The sequence below is a fragment of the Semicossyphus pulcher genome, unplaced genomic scaffold (genome assembly GCF_022749685.1).
Source record: "Semicossyphus pulcher isolate SPU_LCO1_2020_fin unplaced genomic scaffold, fSemPul1.0.p SCAF_48, whole genome shotgun sequence".
NCBI classification, from domain to species: Eukaryota; Metazoa; Chordata; class Actinopteri; order Labriformes; family Labridae; genus Semicossyphus; species Semicossyphus pulcher.
Window position 1 is genome coordinate 360,001 of NW_027211724.1, and position 23,040 is coordinate 383,040.

Genomic DNA, 23,040 nt, shown 5'->3' on the forward strand with positions numbered 1-23,040 from the left:
CCTGAGGCAGGTGTTGTGGTTGTATTGGGGGGTGTTGTGGTCCTGAGGCAGGTGTTGTGGTTGTGTTGGGGGGGTGTTGTGGTCCTGATGCAGGTGTTGTGGTTGTGTTGGGGGGTGTTGTGGTCCTGAGGCCGGTGTTGTGGTTGTGTTGGGGGGGTGTTGTGGTCCTGATGCAGGTGTTGTGGTTGTGTTGGGGGGTGTTGTGGTCCTGAGGCAGGTGTTGTGGTTGTGTTGGGGGGTGTTGTGGTCCTGAGGCAGGTGTTGTGGTTGTGTTGGGGGGGTGTTGTGGTCCTGATGCAGGTGTTGTGGTTGTGTTGGGGGGTGTTGTGGTCCTGATGCAGGTGTTGTGGTGGTGTTGGGGGGGGGTGTTGTGGTCCTGAGGCAGGTGTTGTGGTGGTGTTGGGGGGGGGTGTTGTGGTCCTGAGGCAGGTGTTGTGGTCCTGATGTCGTCCAGGCCCGGGTCGTGGGGTCTGGACGGACCCTTTGGACCAGCTGGCTGAGGGGACTTTTCTCTGGCCTCAGCTCTCGGCAGCGCAGCGCTTTGTGATGGTCGGGCTGGCGGTCACTGGTTTTCAGGTGTTGGACGGGCTGTTGGCCGAGTTGTTTGGCGTGTTTCTCTGCACATGCAGGAGGTTCTTACAGAACTGTGTGGAAACATTCAATGATTGTTTTGTCCTGATTTAATTTCGGTCCCCAGGTTTCACTGCCATACAGAATCACTGGTTCTGATACAAACAGGAACATTTGTAGATTTTATCAGGATGTCGGATGTTATATTTCTTCTGATTTTGTAGAACGCCCTTCTTGCTTTGTGTCTCAGGTCTCTCACAGGGTTAAAGAGGGCCTCTGTGTGAATCACAGGTGTATGCACTTGCATGGATATAACCAGGTTTAGATGCATCTGTGATATCCAGTAATCCAGTTATTCTGGTTCTTCGAGGAATGTTTCAAGATTTCTCTGTGAGATGTGCACATGAGATGTAACAACACAAGGGAAGTATCTTAGGTTTGCTCCTGAGTAGAAATCCCAGCCCTGCTGCCTCCTGCTCGTCTGTGTTTAAGCTCCTCCACCTCTCTGTCCTCAGGTGGTGGCTGTAGTCATGGACCTGCTGACAGACTTGCAGATCCTCCAGGACCTGCTAGATGCGTCGTCCCGCCGTGGCGTGGCCGTCTACGCTCTGCTGGAGGCCCGAGGGCTGCCCTACTTCCTGGATATGTGCGCTCGGCTGCAGATCAATGCCGTGCACCTGAGGGTGAGGAGAGATACACACACATGAACACACAGGAGAGAGTGAGACAGGAGGAGCGTCTCTGATGCAACAGACAGACAATTATCAGGATTAATAGTCATGTTTCATGTCCTGCAGCCTAAGAGCTGTGAGCTGTGTAATCTGTGTCCTGTTAAAACAGGATTATGAGCTGTTAATCACATAGCTTCGTTCCAGTGGTTCACACCACAAACATCTCCAATGATGAAGAGATGAACTCGATGTGCCTCCAGATATCCTGCAGCTGTCTGTCATCTCTGTGCTCACTGCAACACTGCAGGGGGAGAACTGGATGTGTCTCAGTGCTGACTCCTCCCTCTGCTTTAAAGACATCAGAGGCACATGCAGTTTGTTCTTCTGGAGCAGAGACAGACAGGTGTGTTACATGTTACCTGTGTTAAAGGCTTAGAGCTGAGAAAGAGTCAGCTGTCTGTCTGCTCAGAGACCTGATACCTGTCTGCAGCGCAGCCTCACCTGTTCTCTGAAGTATCAGGTGACCTGGCTGTGAAAGGAGCACTAACAGAATCACCTCCTCCTCTCTGTCTTTAAATAAACACAGGAGTCTGAAGGTGTGCGTTTCTCCAGCAGGTTGATTTAATGCTGCAGGTGTGACAGTTTGATCCTCTTGCATGTTATAACAGCAGAGGTGAGTCAGGCTCACCTGTGTGATGCTCAGGTGTGAATGTCTCTGCAGAACCTGCGTGTGCGGACGCTGAGAGGTGCAGGGCTGGCTCTGTCGTTTGGAAGGCTGCCCGGCTCGCTGTGCTCCAGGTACATGCTGGTGGACGGGGAGAAGGTCATGTTCGGCTCCTACAGGTGAGCTCACCTCTGTGAACACACAGCAACGCCTTCAGCTCACATTCTGCCAGTGTGCACAAAAACACAGGTGTGTAGGGAATAAATTAAAGAGCTTTTTAAAGATCGTCATAAAGAGTCGGACTGAATGAATGTAAAATAAATCTCTGTACATCATAGAAGATGAAACACACTCGTGCTCTACCTGAGCAGGTAAACAACAGTAACTGCTCCCCCACACTCACAGATTGACTCTTTACTGGTTTGAATCACAGACTGTATAAAAAGATGGCCGACATGACAGCTCCCTAAAGTGAAGCCAAACCCTCTCTATCGCCCCCTGCTGACTGGCTGCAGTATAGCTCATAAAGCCCGCCTCCTCCATGTTAACAGATGGGACATGAGTCAAACTATAAAATCAAAACACACGTCAAATACATTTTTCTCAAACATGGTTTCTGTCATTATAGTTAGTTCTTATCATGCTGATTCACAGTGTTCATTTTTCTGACATGTTTACTTTTAATTAGTTATTTGATGCTGTCAAAATGATGATTGACAGCTCTGTTGACCAATCCGGCTCCTGCAGCCGATCAGTTCCGGGTGAGCAGAGCGGAGGACGATCTGCGAGAGGAGACGTAACTCAAACAATCACTACAGTCACTGAAGTTTCCATACCTGTGAACTTTAACCTCAGACCAACACAGAGAAGCTGTTCTGCTGTTAAACACGCCGCCGTGCTGGATCCTTGCTGTTTAAGTTAAGTGTGTGTTTGGGTTAGCGGGAGTTGCTACGGCGGCTCCACCCACCGATCTCTACTGCACAGACTCTGGCTCCAAATGACGTCACCAGATGGGATGGAGACGCGTCGTCCATCTGTATATACAGTCATTGGTTTGAATGAAACGTTGTGATGAAACATGAGCCCGACTCTCACTTGACCCAACATCACCTATCTGTGGCTCAACATTGCCCCCCGCCCCCCAACAGCAGTCTGTCACTCTCTGGGAAACACTGATGGATGTACCGTCTCTTTAAGCAGCAGGTGTATCACTGCAGCTGGTGTTTGTACCTCAGAAGCAGCTTCAGGCTCTTTATGTTCAAGTTAAAATCCTTCATTACATCAGCTGCTGTCCAACATCATGTACCTGTGTGCCTGTCACACCTGAGCGTCTCCTACCAGTAAATAAAGTCACGTTGTGTATGTGTTGTGTACGTTCATGTTGAATACGGTCTGCACAGAGACAAACATGAGAACACAGCTTAGATCATATTAAACGTTTAACATCAGACAAAGTGTAACAGTCATCAAACAGTTTAGAGTCACTGAATCACACCTGTCGTCATAGAAACAATGGCTCTGTCAGCAGTCACTTCATTAACTGAAGGAACGTCGTACTTTCACCTGTCTGATCGCTGATGACCTGGGGTCCGTTTCAGGAAGGAGGTTTGACTTACTCTGAGTGATAAGTCGCTTTTTGGTTTCAGGACAGCTGATCAGAGTTAGTTCAGTTGACCCTGAGTAGGTTCAGCCGGAGCTAAGTGCGTGCACGCTGACTATAAAAAGCCAGCATTAATGGAGCCCCGACACCACGAGTCACCATGGCAACGGTACACAAAAAGAGGTCCTCCTACGTCACACCAGTGGAGCTCGAAATCCTCACGCGGACGTTCAGCGAATACGAGCATGTTTTTAGAAACATAAAGTAACACGGCTTCACGAATGAACGAGGAAGTCGAATGAGGGTTTTATATTCTAGAGGGAGGAGACAGAGTGAAACTCTGAGTGTCCTGAAGAAAACCTGCTCGCGACCAGGTGAGGTTCACAGACACAGTTACCATAGTAACCAACTCAGAGTTAAAGTTACCTCTCTTTCTGAAACGGCAAACCCGAGGTTGCCCTCATTTCAGGGTGAACAAACTCGGGGTTTCACTAAACCCGCTTTCTGAAACGGACCCCTGCTCACCTGTGCTCACCCTGACATCAACACTAGCAGCTGTTTACCTGCTCACTGGTGACTGTCAGAGACTTTATGAAGCTGTTACACCTGCGGGATGAATGAATGAAGTCTGTCTGCAGCTCTCTGTCTCTGAACACGAGTGTGTTGTGTTTGTAAGGAGGCTCTCTGGGCGTCGCCTGAAAGCCAAATGAAAACACTAACGAGGTTCAGGTAAATAATAACTCGTCCTACACTTCGCTGACGCTCAGCAGAGTCCAGTGTGCTCGCCGCTGTCGACCACAGACACTGACACAGCTGCTGGGTCACTGCAGGATGACTTAGTGTTGGTTTGATGTGGATCAGTTTATTCTTCCAGCACAGTCTTTTTATTTTTTATACATGACGATTTAAAGGTCCCACGCTCTCACACAGATGAAGTGAAGGATCCTACAGAGGAACAGAGATCAAACCCTGTGAGGAGGCAGGTCTGCTCTGATCACCTGCTGTCAGAGAGCTTTACACTCATAGAGCAGCTGATGGTGTTTGATGGGTGTAGATGATGGACGGATAGCAGACAGTAAACTCTGACCAGCTGATCTTAATATGAACAACACTCATAAACTGATCAGTAAAACACTCTCTGTGTTCTGTATTATACTGACATGTAGTCTCATGACAAACAGGTAAACCAGGTAAACTCAAAAATAAGCTGATTAAAATGTTTTGGATTCAACATGTTAAAGAGCTCAGCTGCTGTTTACAGAACAGACACCTGACACCTGTTTCTACCTCAGTCTGAGTCACCCGGTTCAACAACGTCAATGAGCGCTGTTAGCTGAGCCACTCATGGGTCTGAATCGTGAATATAGCTTAGCATAGCATTAGCATATAGCTAAGCATGAGGGCCAAACAAAGGGGAAACAGCTAGCCGGCTTCTGTCCAAAGGTAACCGAGCGTTCAGGTGTTCTTATCTTCTTTTCTCTATTTTAAAACTCAAACAATTCATCTTAGTTTTTTATTATTTCTCGTCTGAAAGCAAAAACTTCCTGCTTTTCTGCTGGAACCTGTTCAAACCTCTTCAGTCTGTGTACAGGTGACACTTAGCAGGTTTTATTGTTGCGCTTTGAAGCTGCTGGTGGAGTATTTTGTTTCTTAGCTGTGTCCCTGTTTCCTGTCTTTAGGCTAAGCTAAGCTAACTGTCTGGTGGAAGCTCCATATTTAGCACACAGATACAGGTTGACTGTGGTATCAGTCCTCTGATCCAACTTGATTAAACATTGGTGTACTTTTAGTCCGCAGTGTTTGTTTACCTGCGTCTCCTCTTCTGCAGCTTCACCTGGACGTCCTCTCGGATGGACAGGAACATGATCACCGTGATGTCCGGACAGATCGTGGACACGTTTGATTGTGACTTCAGGGAGCTGTACGCCATCTCTGAACCGGTCGACCTCTACAGGGAGTTCAACGTCACCAAGCCACCCATCCCCGCCCCCGTCAGGACACCCAAGGTGGAGCCTGCCCGGCCTCTGCCCGTCTCCACCTCCCGCTTTCAGGTGTCTGTGGGAGAGTCCAGACAGCTCGACCTGAAGGTGCCGGCACATAAATACCACAATCCAAAGTACTCGTTAGTGTTTGGGAACAACATGGGCCTGACGGGTTCCCTGCAGAACCTGTCGACCACGAGTGACTCACTGCTCAGCGGGATGAACCAGAGGAACGGCCTGCTGAACGGCAGGACCAGCAGAGACACGTTGGACCGAGTGTCCCCGAGTCCAGCTTCACCCTCAGAGGACGAGGATGATGGGAAGGAAGGCCTGAAGAAGAACAAGGTGGCCGGATCGAAGAAACAACGTAGCTCCTTCAGGACCTTCTTGAAAGGCAGAGGATCCAATCATGGCACAGACACTATACTGGAGGGCGTGGTCACTCCTCCGAACCCCGCCCCCGCCTCCAAAGTGCCAGAGACTAATGAGGTCACAGGAAACGTGCTGGAGGACTCGTTCGAGATCATCGAGAAACCAGGTCCACCAAAAGCCAAAGGCAGGAAGCCGTCGAAGGTGATTCAGAGGAGTGTGTCTCTGCAGACCATCACCACAGGAGACGAGGACGGTACGGCTCTGATTTACTCTGTTATTAGACCACAGACACAGGTAGAGACCACAGACACAGGTAGAGACCACAGAGACCACAGACACAGGCAGAGACCACAGACACAGGCAGAGACCACAGAGACCACAGACACAGGTAGAGACCACAGACACAGGCAGAGACCACACAGACAGGTAGAGACCACAGAGACCACAGACACAGGTAGAGACCACAGAGACCACAGACACAGGTAGAGACCACAGACAGAGGCAGAGACCACAGACAGAGGCAGAGACCACAGACACAGGTAGAGACCACAGACACAGGTAGAGACTACAGATACAGGCAGAGACCACAGACACAGGCAGAGACCACAGAGACCACAGGCAGAGACCACAGAGACCACAGACACAGGTAGAGACCACAGACACAGGTAGAGACCACAGACACAGGCAGAGACCACAGACACAAGTAGAGACCACAGACACAAGTAGAGACCACAGACACAAGTAGAGACCACAGACACAGGCAGAGACCACAGAGACCACAGACACAGGTAGAGACCACACAGACAGGTAGAGACCACAGAGACCACAGACACAGGTAGAGACCACAGAGACCACAGACACAGGTAGAGACCACAGACAGAGGCAGAGACCACAGACAGAGGCAGAGACCACAGACACAGGTAGAGACCACAGACACAGGTAGAGACTACAGACACAGGCAGAGACCACAGACACAGGCAGAGACCACAGAGACCACAGGCAGAGACCACAGAGACCACAGACACAGGTAGAGACCACAGACACAGGTAGAGACCACAGACACAGGCAGAGACCACAGACACAAGTAGAGACCACAGACACAAGTAGAGACCACAGACACAAGTAGAGACCACAGACACAGGCAGAGACCACAGAGACCACAGACACAGGTAGAGACCACAGACACAGGCAGAGACCACAGAGACAGGTAGAGACCACAGAGACCACAGACACAGGTAGAGACCACAGAGACCACAGACACAGGTAGAGACCACAGACACAGGTAGAGACCACAGACACAGGCAGAGACCACAGAGACAGGTAGAGACCACAGAGACCACAGACACAGGTAGAGACCACAGACACAGGTAGAGACCACAGACACAGGTAGAGACCACAGAGACCACAGACACAGGTAGAGACCACAGACACAGGTAGAGACCACAGACACAGGCAGAGACCACAGACACAGGCAGAGACTACAGACACAGGCAGAGACCACAGACACAGGTAGAGACCACAGACACAGGCAGAGACCACAGACACAGGCAGAGACCACAGAGACCACAGACACAGGTAGAGACCACAGACACAGGTAGAGACCACAGACACAGGCAGAGACCACAGACACAGGTAGAGACCACAGAGACCACAGACACAGACAGAGACCACAGACACAGGCAGAGACCACAGAGACAGGTAGAGACCACAGAGACCACAGACACAGGTAGAGACCACAGACACAGGCAGAGACCACAGACACAGGCAGAGACCACAGAGACAGGTAGAGACCACAGAGACCACAGACACAGGTAGAGACCACAGAGACCACAGACACAGGCAGAGACCACAGATACAGGCAGAGACCACAGACACAGGCAGAGACCACAGACACGGGTAGAGACCACAGACACGGGCAGAGACCACAGACACGGGCAGAGACCACAGACACGGGCAGAGACCACAGAGCAGCAATTAGCCGACTGATGTTCCCTCAGGGGGGGTGGAGAACAAACACAGAGCTAACAGAGAATATTAGGGCGGGTTCGCACCAGTCTTGTTTAGTCCGATTGAACTGAACCCTGGAGCGCTTGTCCCCTCGGTGCGGTTCGTTTCGGTTGGTGTGAATGCCAGAATTGAACTCTGGTGCGGACCAAACAACCGGATCATTTTCCGCTAGAAAAGACGGGTCTCGGTCCGTTTCCAAATGAACCACAGTCCGCTTCGAATCAGGTGAGAACATAAACAGACTTAAAGTAGGACCAAATTCTGGAAGCAAACCAAAAACACGGTGCATTGTGGGTTGTTAATGGGTCACTTGCAGAGACAGACACGCAGCGAGATGAGTAGAGGACAGACGAGGGGTCTGTGGAACTGATCGATCTGTGGAACTGATCGATCGTGGAACAATGTTGATTAAACGTAAAAAAAACTTGGCGATGGGTGTGATTGAGGAGTGCGCTCTCTTTGTTTACTTCAGGGAGTTCACTCACACTGAATTTCTGACCAATCAGAGAACAGTTTCCTCACACATCAAAACTTATCGTTACTATAGTTATCGATAGTTATTGATAGTTAATGATAGTTATCAATATTTATTTATAGTTATCAATAGTTAATGATAGTTATCGATATTTATTTATAGTTATCGATAGTTATTGATAGTAATTGCTAGTTGTTGGTAGTTATCGATAGTAATTGCTAGTTGTTGGTAGTTATCGATAGTTATTGATAGTAATTGCTAGTTATTAGGTCTGATTGTCTCTTTACTGACATATTTTGAAACATTTTATTCGTAACAGGGTCCAGGAGCCGGAGGAGGCATCAGAAGAAAAACTGCATCCAGTCATGAGATTAAACGAGCGTACTGTCGGCCATTAAAGGTCCAAAGAGCACCGGAGGATGTGAAGGGGAACCATGCTGAGTCACATGATCACCTACCTACTTTCCAGGCAGTCAGAGTGCTGCTGGTTCGTCCTCGCTGCAGTTTACCTGGAGGATGTTTTAAGGACTGTTTTCATATTTCCCACTTGTTTACTTGAACCTGAACACAGCAGAGCAGCACAGGTGTTGACCCAGTTAACATGGGTGGATTACATCAGGGCTGTATGTTAATGTGGTTGCTATGGAGACATGACGTGTGCTGTTGTCCCTGAGCGTCACCTTACAGGAGACCCTCAGTGACGCGGTGAGTGTGTCAGGCTGTGAGTGATGAGAGACGTGTAATAAAAGACATGAAACATGTGACTGTGTGTATTTGTTCAGCGTTGTCTGTAAAGGAAATATTCTGTTTCTGTGGATCAGTGACTGTCAGACACCATTTAAAATACTGTTAACGCTGAAAGAGCTAACTATACACAAAATGGTGTTTAGTGACACCTGTGGCCGTTCAGTGAACTGCAGGTGTCCTTTTTACACTCTGTTACACATCAGCAGTACAAACAGTCTCAGGTGTGAATCTCTCCGTGTTTTATAACCTCCCTTTAATACTGGATTGCTCTGTCACCTGTTCATGGTATTTAGCGTCATTATCCTCTACACACTTAGCCTACCTGTCCCACCGTACCCCCACATCCTCACCAGCCCTCCTCCCCTGCAGTCACCTGACCTGCCCCGCCCACTCTCACCTGTGTCCTCCACCTGCCCCGCGGTGCTCTCAGTCCTGAGGTGTTTCACATGTAATGTTCTTCTTCTACCTGCAGCTGCCTGTCACTGTCACTCACCTGTGTTTGTTAACATGTTGACAGAACTGTTAATGACGCTTCAAACCTCCTGGATCCTAAACTACATTTACCTTTCTCTGTCAGGTGTGTTCACAGGAGCTGAAGTCAGCAGGCTGTTTATTTAACTGTTCATGACATTCAGACTGAAGAACACCAGTGTGTTGACGCTCGGCCTGACGAACATCGTCTTATTGAATCATGTATTCATCAGTGTGCTCGCTGTGTTCCAACAGGAGGAGAAGATTCTTTTGACATGTTTCATAAACTCAGAGAAAACACTGAAAGTGTCAAACAGGAAGTGAAACCAGAGTCTCTTCCTGCTTCAACAAGAAGTTTATCTTTCACAGGTGAGTCACATGATCACAGCCTCCATGTTTGAAGACAGCATTCTCTGTGAGAGCATCACATGACAGGAAGTGCACAGGAAATGCATCACGCTCCACAGACCCTCTAAAAACACTTCTTCACATCTGCTGTGTTTGAAATGCCATACTACACTCGCACAGGTCCTGATGTGGCCTACATGTAGTCTGTAGTATGCAAACAAAAGCTAAAAGTGCAGTATGACAAAAACATTTTGTTCTGATTCAGAGAAAGTCTCCAGTATGCATCGGACCAGTCTGCCTCACCTGTATCTACCTACTGAAGTATGGAGGAGCTTTTCACATGCCTTCTGCTGGAATGCTGCTGCTGTCCTCATTTCAACTGCCGCTGTGATGTTCCAGCGCTTTGCATTATGGGATACAGTAGGCGAGACAAACTGGTCCGATGCAGACTGGAGACTTTCTCTGAATCAGTACGACATCCGGCTGTTTTTGGCGTACTGCACATTTCGCTTTTGTTTGCATACTGCAGACTACATGTAGGCCACATCAGGACGTACAGCAATGCTCACTGTGTTAACTGACCTGCAGTGATGTCACAGCGCCCTCTGATGGACACACACCTTTATAATAAACAGGTTTATTGTACAGTCAACACAAAGTTGTTAAAACACAGTCATAAAAACATTTTATTTATAAGTTAGTTTAAAAGTTGATCTTTTAGCTTTATGAACTTCCTCCTGTCACTGCTCTTTAAAGACTGCTACACTCCTGATGATCCTACAGCCACATTTTATTTACATATTTACACTTATTGTTATTGCATGTAGTTCCTAATGCTCTGATATTACACAGCTCTATACAGCTGCTGTTAGTCGACCCCCCGACACAAAGAGACTTGTTGTGCTCATCGTGTCTCGTTGTGTCTCGTTGTGTCTCGTTGTCTCGTCGTGTCTCGTTGTGTCTCATTGTGTTCCTCGTGTCTCGTTGTGTCTCGTCGTGTCTCGTTGTGTCTCGTTGTGTCTCGTTGTCTCGTCGTGTCTCGTTGTGTCTCGTTGTGCTCCTCGTGTCTCGTTGTGTCTTGTTGTGCTCCTCGTGTCTCGTTGTGCTCCTCGTGTCTCATTGTGCTCGTTGTGCTCCTCGTGTCTCATTGTGCTCGTTGTGCTCCTCGTGTCTCGTTGTGCTCCTCGTGTCTCATTGTGCTCGTTGTGCTCCTCGTGTCTCATTGTGCTCATTGTGCTCGTTGTGCTCCTCGTGTCTCATTGTGCTCGTCGTGTCTCATCGTGTCTCTTTTTGTCTCATCGTGTCTCTTCGTGTCTCATCGTGTCTCGTTGTGCTCGTCGTGTCTCATGGTGTCTCTTTTTGTCTCTTTTTGTCTCGTCGTGTCTCGTCGTGTCTCGTTGTGCTCGTTGTGCTCCTCGTGTCTCATTGTGCTCGTTGTGCTCCTCGTGTCTCGTTGTGCTCGTCGTGTCTCATCGTGTCTCTTTTTGTCTCTTTTTGTCTCTTTTTGTCTCGTCGTGTCTCGTGCTCGTTGTGCTCGTTGTGCTCCTCGTGTCTCATTGTGCTCGTTGTGCTCCTCGTGTCTCATTGTGCTCATCGTGTCTCATCGTGTCTCATCGTGTCTCTTTTTGTCTCATCGTGTCTCTTTTTGTCTCATCGTGTCTCGTCGTGTCTCATCGTGTCTCGTCGTGTCTCATCGTGTCTCGTTGTGCTCGTCGTGTCTCGTCGTGTCTCGTTGTGCTCGTCGTGTCTCGTCGTGTCTCGTTGTGCTCGTCGTGTCTCGTCCTGTCTGTTGTGTCTCGTTGCAGCCATTGGAGTGTCCACCTCTCAGCAAGAAATGTTAACAATCACTTCATACAAAAAAAACCAAACACACTCTCTGATACTATGGGGGCCACCTGGTCCCCTCTGGCCCCGCCCCCTGCAGCAGGTGTGTGTCAGATCATCGGTCCCTGAGGGGAGCAGGAGAGCGTGCAGTTTGTAAAAATACACTGAAAGATAAAACTAGTTACACTGTAACAGGTGTTCGTGTGAACGTGAGAGAAAGAGTCTCTGTGATCGTATGTCTGACTCTGTAAACGTGATGTTTATGTTTTTAAAGAGCTGCGGTGCAGGCGGTGCAGGCGGTGCAGACGGTGCAGACAGTGCAGACGTGTCCTTTAAACTGTGTGAGGTGTCTGATTCAATGGCCCGCAGGTTGTTTCAGTCCTTTGAGGGCGAGCTGCTCATGAGCTTCCTCTTCCTCACAGACACCAGGTCATAGAACGGGTCTCTGGCCATACTGGACCTGAGAGACAAGATGAGGGGAAGCTTAACAGCAGCTCGTCAGGAGCATGTGCAGGAGTCAGTTATAGCAGTTAAATAATAGAGTCTATAAGGTGTTACAGGTGTCACCTGATGGCGTCCATCCAGTCGCCCCGCTCCTCCTCGCTGGCTGCACTCAGCTTGTAGGACTGATGTTTGCCCTGGACCACGCGGCCCCTGTTCTCCGTCTTACAGGCTTTGATCTTCAGTCCTCTGGGGTTGAATAACTCCAGACAGAACTGTTGGAGAGACAGCAGAGAGAGAGTGAGTGGAGGCTCGCCCCGCCTTCATACACTGTTAAACTGTTAAAGGGTGAAATGACGGTACTGGTTTGCTGGCGTCCTGCAGCTTCCTGACACTCAGGTTCTCCAGAGGGATGATCCCGATGGGGTCTTTGTCCTGCAGGGGGACACAGGTAATGACTGGATGTTACACATGTACATGTATGTGAGGAGCTGCAGGCTCACAGATACTGACTGTGGTGAACTCAAAGTAGTAGAGGCAGCTGTCGGTCAGGATGAACCACCTCCTCTTCCAGGTTTTCACTCGTCCTCCTTCAACAGAGAGTCAACATGTTTATTTGAGCTGTGACCTCTGACCTCTGACAGTCTGAGGCTCTCATGTCCCTCCTCTCACCGTTCTTCAGCAGCCAGCCCTCTCTGTCCGGGTTAAAGAAGGTCAGCGTGAGGTCGTTCCCATCGTCCTCTGGGATTTTAAACGGCTCGCTGCGGATGCTTGCGTACAGCTTCTGTCAAACATTCAACAAGAAGAGAACTAACTCTGATGTATCTGTAAATGAACGTGTCAAGATGAGGAAGAAGGATTCAAGTGAGCCAAGAACACGTGACAACATCTGCTCTCAGAGTGAAAACTGAAGAAGATGAAACTGGAGGTGAACGACAGGAAGGTGACGACCTCAGGTCTCTCTTCAGATAATGTTTATAATGTATAAAGTGAATAAGATGTAGTTTCAGAGCCAAGCTGAAGTGTGGAGAATCTAAACTGTTTGTCTGACAGCTTCTGATCAAACAGCTCAATCGCTTCCTGCATCAAATCAGTGTCCACTGTTAAAGAAAGATGTGAACGTTGACATCAGCGGCAGCCATCTTGGTTGTTTACAAAGATGCCATCAGATAAAGGTTTGTGATTGGCCTGACATTAATCAGGTCAGATGGGAATCTATGAACAGCTTGAAGCATGCTAACGTTAGCATTTAGCTCAGAGTGAAGCCTCTGAGCTCAGGTTCACTTCTTTGTTAAAAGTGAAGCTCCTCCTCCCGTGTTTCTCTGACAGTAGTTTTAAGATATATACAGTAAATATATGTATATATATATACACATATACACACACATACATATACATGTATAAGTGTATGGATATATAGATACAGAGTGTCAGTGCTGTGTTCAGACCGTGAGCAGCTCGGCCGGCAGGTCCTCTCCGCTGTTGATGGCTCTGTTCATGGAGACGAATCTCTGCAGGCTCGGCTTCTCTCTCACGTTCGGGTTGTGGAGACTCGTGTTGAGCATGATGATGGAGAACGACAGGATGTAGCATGTGTCTGTCTCACACACACACACACACACACACACACACAGTCAGCATGGTTATCACTGCTGCAGCTGGATAAATTACAGTCATTAAAACAGCAGCTCTGCGTGAGCGCTGCAGAGAAACACTCAGACTGTGTGTGTGCGTGTGTGTGTGCGTGTGTGTGTGTGTGTGTGTGTGTGTGTGTGTGTGTGTGTGTGTGTGTGTGTGCGCGCGTGTGCGTGTGTGTGAATGAAACATGATGAACTGTTTTCATGAGTCTGTCTGACGGGCTGAATCAGTGGTACCGGTGGATTTGAAGACCCCGGGGTTACAGTCGCAGTAACGAGCAGCAAACGCCTCCATCATCCTGTCGATCTTCTGAGCTTCTCCCGGCAGGCGGAAGCTCCACAGAAACTGCCTGCAAGACGACAGAGAGGAAAAACACACACATACTGGTAAACAGGAGGACAGTAAAGACAGAATCAGCTGTAACGTTTCCTCTCAGGTGATTCAGGACATACCTGAGCGCCTGCACCAGGTTCAAGTCTGAGAACTCGTGAAGAGCCACAAACGCCTTCAGGGTGTGCAGGTGCAGCTCCTCCCTGTGAGAGGGTCCACGTGTTAGAGATCAAGGTGAACATGTACACCAACATTTAGAAGCTATAGGTATAGCTCTATGTGTGTGTACCTTTCTCCCAGGAAGTTCCCGATGGCGGTTTTGTTCAGTCCGTCCTCTTTATAAAGGAACTCAGCCACAGACTCTGCTCTCCACTCCAGCAGCTCGTGCTCCACCAGGTAACTGACACCCTGAAACCAGAAGCACAGAGTTCATGAAGCTGTTCATGTTCATGCACAAACTGCTGTTTAATGTGCTTGAGGACAGGTGTTCAGGCTGCTCATTAGACTTGTGTTAGAGGGTCGGTCGGGTAGTTAAAGGTTGAATTGTGCTCATTTCCAGCTTGATATTTCACACTGGTGCTCTGTGCTCATGCATATGAAATGAACCGCTGGAGAAGTCTGTCTGAAAACAAACTGGTTTAAACTCTCTGGATTGATAACCAGGTCACATGTATAAAGTGTCCTCTCCTCTGAGTCCCTGCTGTCAGTAATGATGCGAGCAGCAGAGATTTCATGAATATTTAATGTTTGTGACCCTGAAGCCGCTTTCCACTGGTCAAAAAACCTCCTACCACACGGCTTTATGCTTAATGGGACAGGCTACAGTCAGTGTCAACACGCCTCCGTCTGCAGAGCGTCCTCCGTCTGCAGAGCATCCTCCGTCTGCAGAGCGTCCTCCGGCTGCAGAGCGCCCTCCGTCTGCAGAGCGTCCTCCGGCTGCAGAGCTCCTCCCTGAGTCTCGAAGCTCAGAGAGGAAGAGGAGGCGAGCTGCGGTGGAGCTGTGCCCCACTTCAGGGAACAGGAAGTGGCTTTTCTTGCTATTCACATATCTACGTCTGCAAGGTTTGCACCTCTGCACACCACACACACACACACACACACACACACACACACACAGGGTCGGTCTGTCTGTCTGTGTGTGTGAAAGCTGCGAGTCCTCTCGCTCAGAGACACAGGAGACCACATGAAACACTGTGTGTCAGCTGAAACTGAAACCTGAAGAATAAAACATCTGAAAGCTTTAAAGGCAGAAATGAAACGGACTCTAAAACCATTAAATCCTCCTGCTTATTGAAACACACACACACACACACACACACACACACACACACACCTTTTTTGGGTCCATGTTGAACTTCTTCTTCCCTCGTAAAAACCTCCTGCTCCTCACGACCGTTTTACTGCAGACAAACACACAGAAGGAAAACATAATATTAAATATATATGAATGAACATGTCCTGAGAAATAAGTGTGAGTAAGAGTGTTTCGATGTTTTAGTGTTTGTTTTAACAGATATTAACTTTGTGTCTGTATTCTAAGTCTCTTCTGTCGTATCACAGGCTTTGATTTAAGAACAATGACTCCATATTTCTCTGTGAGTCAGAAACTTACTGAAATAGACTCGGGGGTATCTCCCTTCAGTTTCCACTATAAACACTGCAGACCCTTAAAGTGTCATGAAGTGGTGGTGTTGGTGGTTTGAAGTAGTGACCTGTGCTTCAGGAGCACAAAGCATGTATCTCATGTCACTAAGATGCTTTTTTACCTTCTGAGAGCAGAGATGAAAACAGGAAGTCGAAGTAACACGAAGGTAAAGATCTTTGAATGAACACCAAGATGTCCGTGTACCACAGGTCATACTTACATTATTATTTAATAGAATAAATCCATACATTGATACGCTGTGACACCTGAACACCAGGTGTTCACAGTGTGACAGTACTAGCAAGTGAGCAGAGAAACAGAGAGCTGAAAGTGACGACAGGTGAAATAATAAATGTTTGAAAGTGTCTGAATAACTGTTGGAATAGTTCACTAAATGTAAAGTAACAGTGAAGTAAAAGTTACTGGATAAACAGTCAATTAATGTTAGCTAGTGGAGGAACAGTTGAAGCAGTGAGCTAACGTCACAGACTTACAGATTACAGTGAGCAAAGTGAGAAAAGTAACACACAGCTGACACAGTTAGCTAAACTGATGAACAGTTGAAGCTCAAAGTATCAGATACAGTAGTAGAGCTATTAGACATCGTTAGCATAAAGTAAAGCCGAAACAGTTGAAACAGTGAGCTCATGTAATTGGCAAAACATAGATTAACAGATAAAAATAGCTTCAAGCTAACTGAGTAAAGGTTTAATAAACGGATAGTTGAGATAGTTAGCTTCGATAGAGGACGCTAGCTCAGAGTAATGTACACTGACAATGGAAGCCAAAGGTGACGTCAGCAGTTAAACCAACAGTGAGCTAACAGAGAAGCTGTTGAGCTAGTTAGCTTAAGTTACAATAATGTTGGAATAGTTAGCTGTAAGTTGAACAGTTGAAGCAGTTAGCTTAGCGTAGCTTAGCTTAGCTTAGCTTAGCGTAATGGTCAGTTACTGGAGTTAAAGAAATGAAATGTTAATGATAAACACTTTAAATAGTGAAAGATAAACGGTATCAAATGAAACACACTGCTGCTAACAGACTGTTAGTTGAGAGTCTGTTAGAAATAAAGACACAAGATGTTAAAGGATTAATAGAAACAGTGAGATAAAAGATACAGCGCATGCTATCAGCAGCAGACAGGTGCTGAGAGCTAACATGAAGTGCTGGGATCATGTTGAAAGAGTTAGCTGACGGCTAAACGGCTGCCTGCCGTGTACTTGACCTCTGACTGAGCTGAGGAACAGGCTGTAAGAGCTGCAGGAGGCTTTTCAGGAAGAGGCTTTCACTGCACAACAAACGTGTAATGAAACTGTGCTGACCTGTGACTGAGGCAGATACAGTCACACCTGAGCGCTGTGTTCGTGTGGGAGTGAAGCTGCTGCAGAGTCAATACAGGAAGAAGATCTGAGCCACTCAGCTGCTCATACTCACTTCTGCTCCTCCAGCTCCTCAGGCTGGACCTCCTGCGTGACGTGATGCAGCTTCTGACAGAGACATGCAGAGACTTCAGCTTGGGACCAGGAGACTTATGACATCACACACACACCTGCAGACTCAGTGCTGCATGACTCAGATCACATTTACTTCCACAGTAAAAGTAATAATGTGTGTGTGTGTGTGTGTGTGTGTGTGTGTGTGTGTGTGTGTGTGTGTGTGTGTGCGCTCAGGGAGAGCTCTGTGAGTCTGCAGGACAACAGTGAGAGAGTCTAATGTGAGGCTGTGTGAGCAAAAGTTCAGCACAGTACCTGAACGCCACGCCTGTCCCTGCTCTCTCCTGGGGGGGGGTTAGGTGGAGCTGTGGGGACACAACAGGACAGGATGGAGATGTTAATATTAGAAGAGACAGTCAGGAGACATGTTGACTCTCTAACAAGCTCTTGACGCCCACGCCTGCTCCCAGCATGCATCACTTCTGTATCCTCCGCTGTTAGAGAGGTGGATGAACATGAGGCTGAAAATAGCTCCTGCTCCTCTTAATGAAGCAGGTGAGTTTGAGTTTATGGAGGTCGTTACAGGAGGAAACTGGCGGAACACATGAACACACTGTCGCAGGTCTTTATGAGTCAAGAATAACAGTCTGTTTTTAAAGATCATTTCAGTCCATCAATTTTGATCTATATGGAGCAAAAACAGGCCACTTCACAGACCCAGCAGGGCTGATGATATTAAGATTCATATTAGAGTCAAATGTAGAAGAAGAAACTTGAGTCAGAGTTTATAGCAGAGAAACTGGAGCAGAGCCTTTCAGTGAGCTCTGCAGACTCAACACACTAAGCATTAAACTAAGAACTCTTAAATCAGCTGCTCACGTCTCTGATGTTTGCGTCCGAGCAGCAGATTTCATAAGAATAAAAGTACTGATATTAATAAGTAATGAAGCATACCTTTCCCCCACAGGAAGCTGTCTTTCCTGCGTACGGCCATGTTCCTGATGAGCAGCGTTTGACGGCTGAACAGGAAGCAGACTGAGAGTCAAAGAGGAGAGGAAGACGCTCCGAGCTCCGACTGCACCTCATGACGTGACGACACAATGTTCACCATCACTGTGTGTGTGCAAAGGTTCCTCTAAGAGACAGACATGAAGTTCATCTACCCAACACAGCGTCGTTACACGGCTCTATACACAGACCAGCACAGAACAGAAGGGCTGTAGTGATTCTACTCACACTGCTTTATAATGTGCAGGAAACAGAGAGCACACACTAAGTGTAACCACAGCTGCGTGTCACTTCTCTACAGACAGAAAACAAACACAACAGAGGATCATCTGTAAACATGAGGCCCCACCTGGTGGACACACCTAACTCTAGCTCTGAACACCTCACAGACTGGATCAGGTGACAAACATCATGTATTTTGTGCGTGTGTGTGTGTGTGCGCGTGTGTGTGTGTGTGCGTGTGTGTGCGTGTGTGTGCGTGTGCGTGTGCGTGCGTGTGCGTGTGTGTGCGTGTGTGCGTGTGCGTGCGTGTGTGTGTGTGTGCGTGCGTGGGTGCGTGTGCGTGTGTGTGTTTAATAAGTCAGATATGAAGTCAAACCTGAGTCACAGTGTATTTAAAGCTCTCTGAGTGGGATGTGAATGTGTTTAATGATGATCAGCTGCATCAGACTGATCGAAGGTCACTGACTGTCAGAATGTAAATCAACATGATAAACACAGTTCAACTGTTTGTGTGTCATGAATGTATATTTAGCTCTTTAGATGAATCACTCCCGTTAAAGAACAAACAGAGCATGACTTTAGGAAAGAATGAACATTTGTCTTGTTCCCACAGACAGACAGGTGTGCTGTTTATACAACTTTAACTATATAAATATATACTTAAAAAATATATTCAGGCTCAGCAGGTCGACACTGTGCTGGTGTCAGGAGAAGCATCAGGACTCGTTGATGTGTGAGCTCTGACAGAGATAAAATGTGACACTTCCTGTTGAACTGTGAGACAGAATCAGGACACACAGAATCAGGACAGTGTGCTGTCAGCCTGTTCACATTAGTCCTGCCTCCCGTCTGTCAATCATCTGTTGTTACTACACCAGCTAATCCACCAGCTGCAGCCTGCTCTGTCTGTTATCCTGCTGTAACTGCTGCTATCAGGAGTCTGTCTGTCCCTAACAAGGCACTGATCCACAGCGTCATCTGAGGAGGAGAGTTTGAGCCAACACAGGCCTGACAGGACGGTGAATAATGGAGGACCTACAGGACACAGTGAAGACACCGTGGACCAGACAACCACAAAGAGACAAGAACAGACAAGAGACCACAAAGATACAAGAAGAGACAAGAAAAGACTACAAACAGACAAGAAGAGACAAGAAAAGACCACAAACAGACAAGAAGAGACAAGAAAAGACCACAAACAGACAAGAAGAGACAAGAAAAGACCACAAACAGACAAGAAGAGAAAAGAAAAGACTACAAACAAACAAGAAGAGACAAGAAGAGACTACAAACAGACAAAAAGACACCACAAACAGACAAGAAGAGACCACAAAGAGACAAGAGACCACAAAGAGACAATAAGAGACAAGAAAAGACCACAAACAGACAAGAAGAGACAAGAAAAGACTACAAACAGACAAAAAGACACCACAAACAGACAAGAAGAGACCACAAAGAGACAAGAAGAGACAAGAGACCACAAAGAGACAAGAAGAGACAAGAGACCACAAAGAGACAAGAAGAGACAAGAAAAGACCACAAACAGACAAGAAGAGACAAGAAAAGACCTCAAACAGACAAGAAGAGACCACAAAGAGACAAGAAGAGACAAGAAAAGACCACAAACAGACAAGAAGAGACAAGAAGAGACAAGAAGAGACAAGAAGAGACAAGAGACTACAAACAGACAAGAAGAGACAAGAAAAGACTACAAACAGACAAGAAGAGACCACGAAGATACAAGAAGAGACAAGAGACCACAAAGAGACAAGAAGAGACCACAAAGAGACAAGAAGAGACAAGAAAAGACTACAAACAGACAAGAAGAGACAAGAGACCACAAAGAGACAAGAAGAGACCACAAAGATACAAGAAGAGACAAGAGACCACAAAGAGACAAGAAGAGACAAGAAAAGACTACAAACAGACAAGAAGAGACAAGAGACCACAAACAGACAAGAAGAGACAAGAGACTACAAACAGACAAGAAGAGACAAGAGACCACAAACAGACAAGAAGAGACAAGAGACTACAAACAGACAAGAAGAGACAAGAGACCACAAACAGACAAGAAGAGACAAGAGACTACAAACAGACAAGAAGAGACAAGAGACCACAAAGAGACAAGAAGAGACAAGAGACTACAAACAGACAAGAAGAGACAAGAGACCACAAACAGACAAGAAGAGACAAGAGACTACAAACAGACAAGAAGAGACAAGACACCACAAAGAGACAAGAAGAGACAAGAATAGACTACAAAGAGACAAGAAGAGACAAGAAAAGACTACAAACAGACAAGAAGAGACAAGAGACCACAAACAGACAAGAAGAGACAAGAGACTACAAACAGACAAGAAGAGACAAGAGACCACAAACAGACAAGAAGAGACAAGAGACTACAAACAGACAAGAAGAGACAAGAGACCACAAAGAGACAAGAAGAGACAAGACACCACAAAGAGACAAGAAGACACCACAAAGAGACAAGAAGAGACCACAAAGAGACAAGAGACCACAAAGAGACAAGAAAAGACTACAAGGAGAGAACAAGGAGAACTCTGAGAATTCAGTTAGAAAATCAGAGTATGCGCCAGGAGGGCGGTATACTATCACAAATAAAACAGGCTGTAAAGTTTTCCAAGCTGGGTGTGAAAAACTCAGAACAAGGCTTTCAAAAGAGCTGAAACTAAGTTTGGGTTGAGGGTTGATTAGAAGACTAGAACTGAAGATAGCTGCCACTCCACCACCTCGACCAGTGTCTCGAGGAATATGAGTATTAAGATGACTGGGAGGAGTGGATTCATTGAAGCTGACATATTCTTCCTGACACAGCCAAGTCTCAGTTAAAGAGAGTAAATCAATATGATCATCTGATATCAGATCGTTCACTAATAGAGCTTTAGATGACAGGGATCTGATATTTAACACACCACATTTAATTCTCATATTTTTTGGCATAACTTCGGTTGTTGTTTTAATTTTTATTAAATTTTTTTGATTTACTCCTTTTTTATTTGAGTTTGAATTAACTGTAATAAAAGGCCTGGGTTGGGGGGCAGACACAGTCTCTATAACATGAACATTGTGGCTGGGAAACTGCTCACAGGGAAGCTCAGAGGAGTGTGTAGGACTACAGCTCTGCCTCCTGGTCTCAGCTCTGGTTTGTCAGGTTTTACGACTAACAAACTTAGCCATATTACGAGACAAAAGAGCTGCACCATCCAAAGTGGGATGAATGCCGTCTCTTCCGATAAGACCAGGCTTTCCCCAGAATGTCTGCCAGTTATCTATGAAGCCCACATCGTTTGCTGGGCACCACCTCGACAGCCAGCGGTTGAATGATGACATGCGGCTATACATGTCATCACTCGTCAGATTGGGCAGGGGTCCAGAGAAAACTACGGAGTCCGACATCGTCTTTGCAAATGCACACACCGACTCAACATTAATTTTAGTGACTTCCGATTGACGTAACCGGGAGTCATTAACGGCGACATGAATTACAATCTTATCAAATTTACGATTATCCTTTGTCAGCAGTTTTAAATTGGACTCGATGTCGCCCGCTCTGGCCCCAGGAATACATTTCACTATGGCCGCTGGCTTCGCTAACTTCACGTTTCTGACTATGGAGCTGCCAATAACCAGAGTTGGTTTCTCAGCGTGTGTGTCGCTGAGTGGGGAAAACTTGTTCGAAACGTGAAGTGGTTGGTGGTGACACCACAAAGAGACAAGAAGAGACCACAAAGATACAAGAAGAGACAAGAGACCACAAAGAGACAAGAAGAGACAAGAAAAGACTACAAACAGACAAGAAGAGACAAGAGACCACAAAGAGACAAGAAGAGACAAGAAAAGACTACAAACAGACAAGGAGAGACCACAAAGAGACCACAAACAGACAAGAAGAGACCACAAAGAGACAAGACACCACAAAGAGACAAGAAGAGACCACAAAGAGACAAGAAGAGACCACAAAGAGACAAGAAAAGACTACAAACAGACAAAAAGACACCACAAAGAGACAAGAGACCACAAAGAGACCACAAACAGGCAAGAAGAGACCACAAAGAGACAAGAGACCACAAAGAGACAAGAAAAGACCACAAAGAGACAAGAAGAGACCACAAAGAGACAAGAAAAGTCTACAAACAGACAAGAAGAGACAAGAGACTACAAACAGACAAGAAGAGACAAGACACCACAAAGAGACAAGAGACCACAAAGAGACAAGAAGACACCACAAAGAGACAAGAAAAGACCACAAAGAGACAAGAAGAAACAAGAAAAGTCTACAAACAGACAAGAAGAGACAAGAGACTACAAACAGACAAGAAGAGACAAGACACCACAAAGAGACAAGAGACCACAAAGAGACAAGAAGACACAACAAAGAGACAAGAAAAGACCACAAAGAGACAAGAAGAGACAAGAAAAGACTACAAACAGACAAAAAGACACCACAAAGAGACAAGAAAAGACCACAAAGAGACAAGAAGAGACAAGAAGAGACTACAAACAGACAAGGAGAGACAAGAAAAGACTACAAACAGACAAAAAGACACCACAAAGAGACAAGAAAAGACCACAAA

The 23,040-nt window shown here is 46.8% G+C and overlaps 2 protein-coding genes across 5 annotated transcripts in view; one reads left to right on the top strand and one right to left on the bottom strand.

Annotated features, from left to right (window-relative positions):
• Nucleotides 1–9,089, top strand: part of fam83fa (family with sequence similarity 83 member Fa) — a 17,897-nt gene extending 8,808 nt beyond the window's left edge. Inside the window, exons 2-5 of the mRNA XM_069680825.1 lie at nucleotides 1,086–1,253; nucleotides 1,963–2,084; nucleotides 5,334–6,112; nucleotides 8,661–9,089. Coding sequence (XP_069536926.1) covers nucleotides 1,086–1,253; nucleotides 1,963–2,084; nucleotides 5,334–6,112; nucleotides 8,661–8,710 — 1,119 coding nt within the window. The 3' untranslated portion in view covers nucleotides 8,711–9,089. The remainder of the gene's footprint in view (nucleotides 1–1,085; nucleotides 1,254–1,962; nucleotides 2,085–5,333; nucleotides 6,113–8,660) is intronic.
• Nucleotides 9,090–11,220: 2,131 nt separating this feature from the next.
• On the bottom strand, nucleotides 11,221–18,463 carry LOC138608274 (cytohesin-4-like). 4 transcript variants are annotated; one of them, XM_069680812.1, is made up of 13 exons: nucleotides 18,170–18,463; nucleotides 17,531–17,580; nucleotides 17,217–17,269; nucleotides 15,474–15,540; nucleotides 14,430–14,548; nucleotides 14,263–14,343; nucleotides 14,047–14,159; nucleotides 13,621–13,769; nucleotides 12,845–12,953; nucleotides 12,686–12,762; nucleotides 12,536–12,607; nucleotides 12,299–12,447; nucleotides 11,221–12,191 (listed from the first exon to the last, which is right to left on the bottom strand). In XM_069680812.1, exons 1-13 carry the CDS (start codon nucleotides 18,207–18,209, stop codon nucleotides 12,107–12,109), a joined length of 1,164 nt encoding a protein of 387 aa, XP_069536913.1. In that variant the 5' UTR covers nucleotides 18,210–18,463; the 3' UTR covers nucleotides 11,221–12,106. The 4 variants fall into 4 exon arrangements, with proteins under 4 accessions (XP_069536913.1, XP_069536912.1, XP_069536915.1 ...); XM_069680811.1 differs by having other exon boundaries at nucleotides 12,845–12,956; nucleotides 18,170–18,461; XM_069680814.1 differs by lacking the exons at nucleotides 17,217–17,269; nucleotides 17,531–17,580; nucleotides 18,170–18,463 and adding an exon at nucleotides 17,105–17,123 and having other exon boundaries at nucleotides 12,845–12,956.
• Between the last annotated feature and the right edge of the window lie 4,577 nt (nucleotides 18,464–23,040).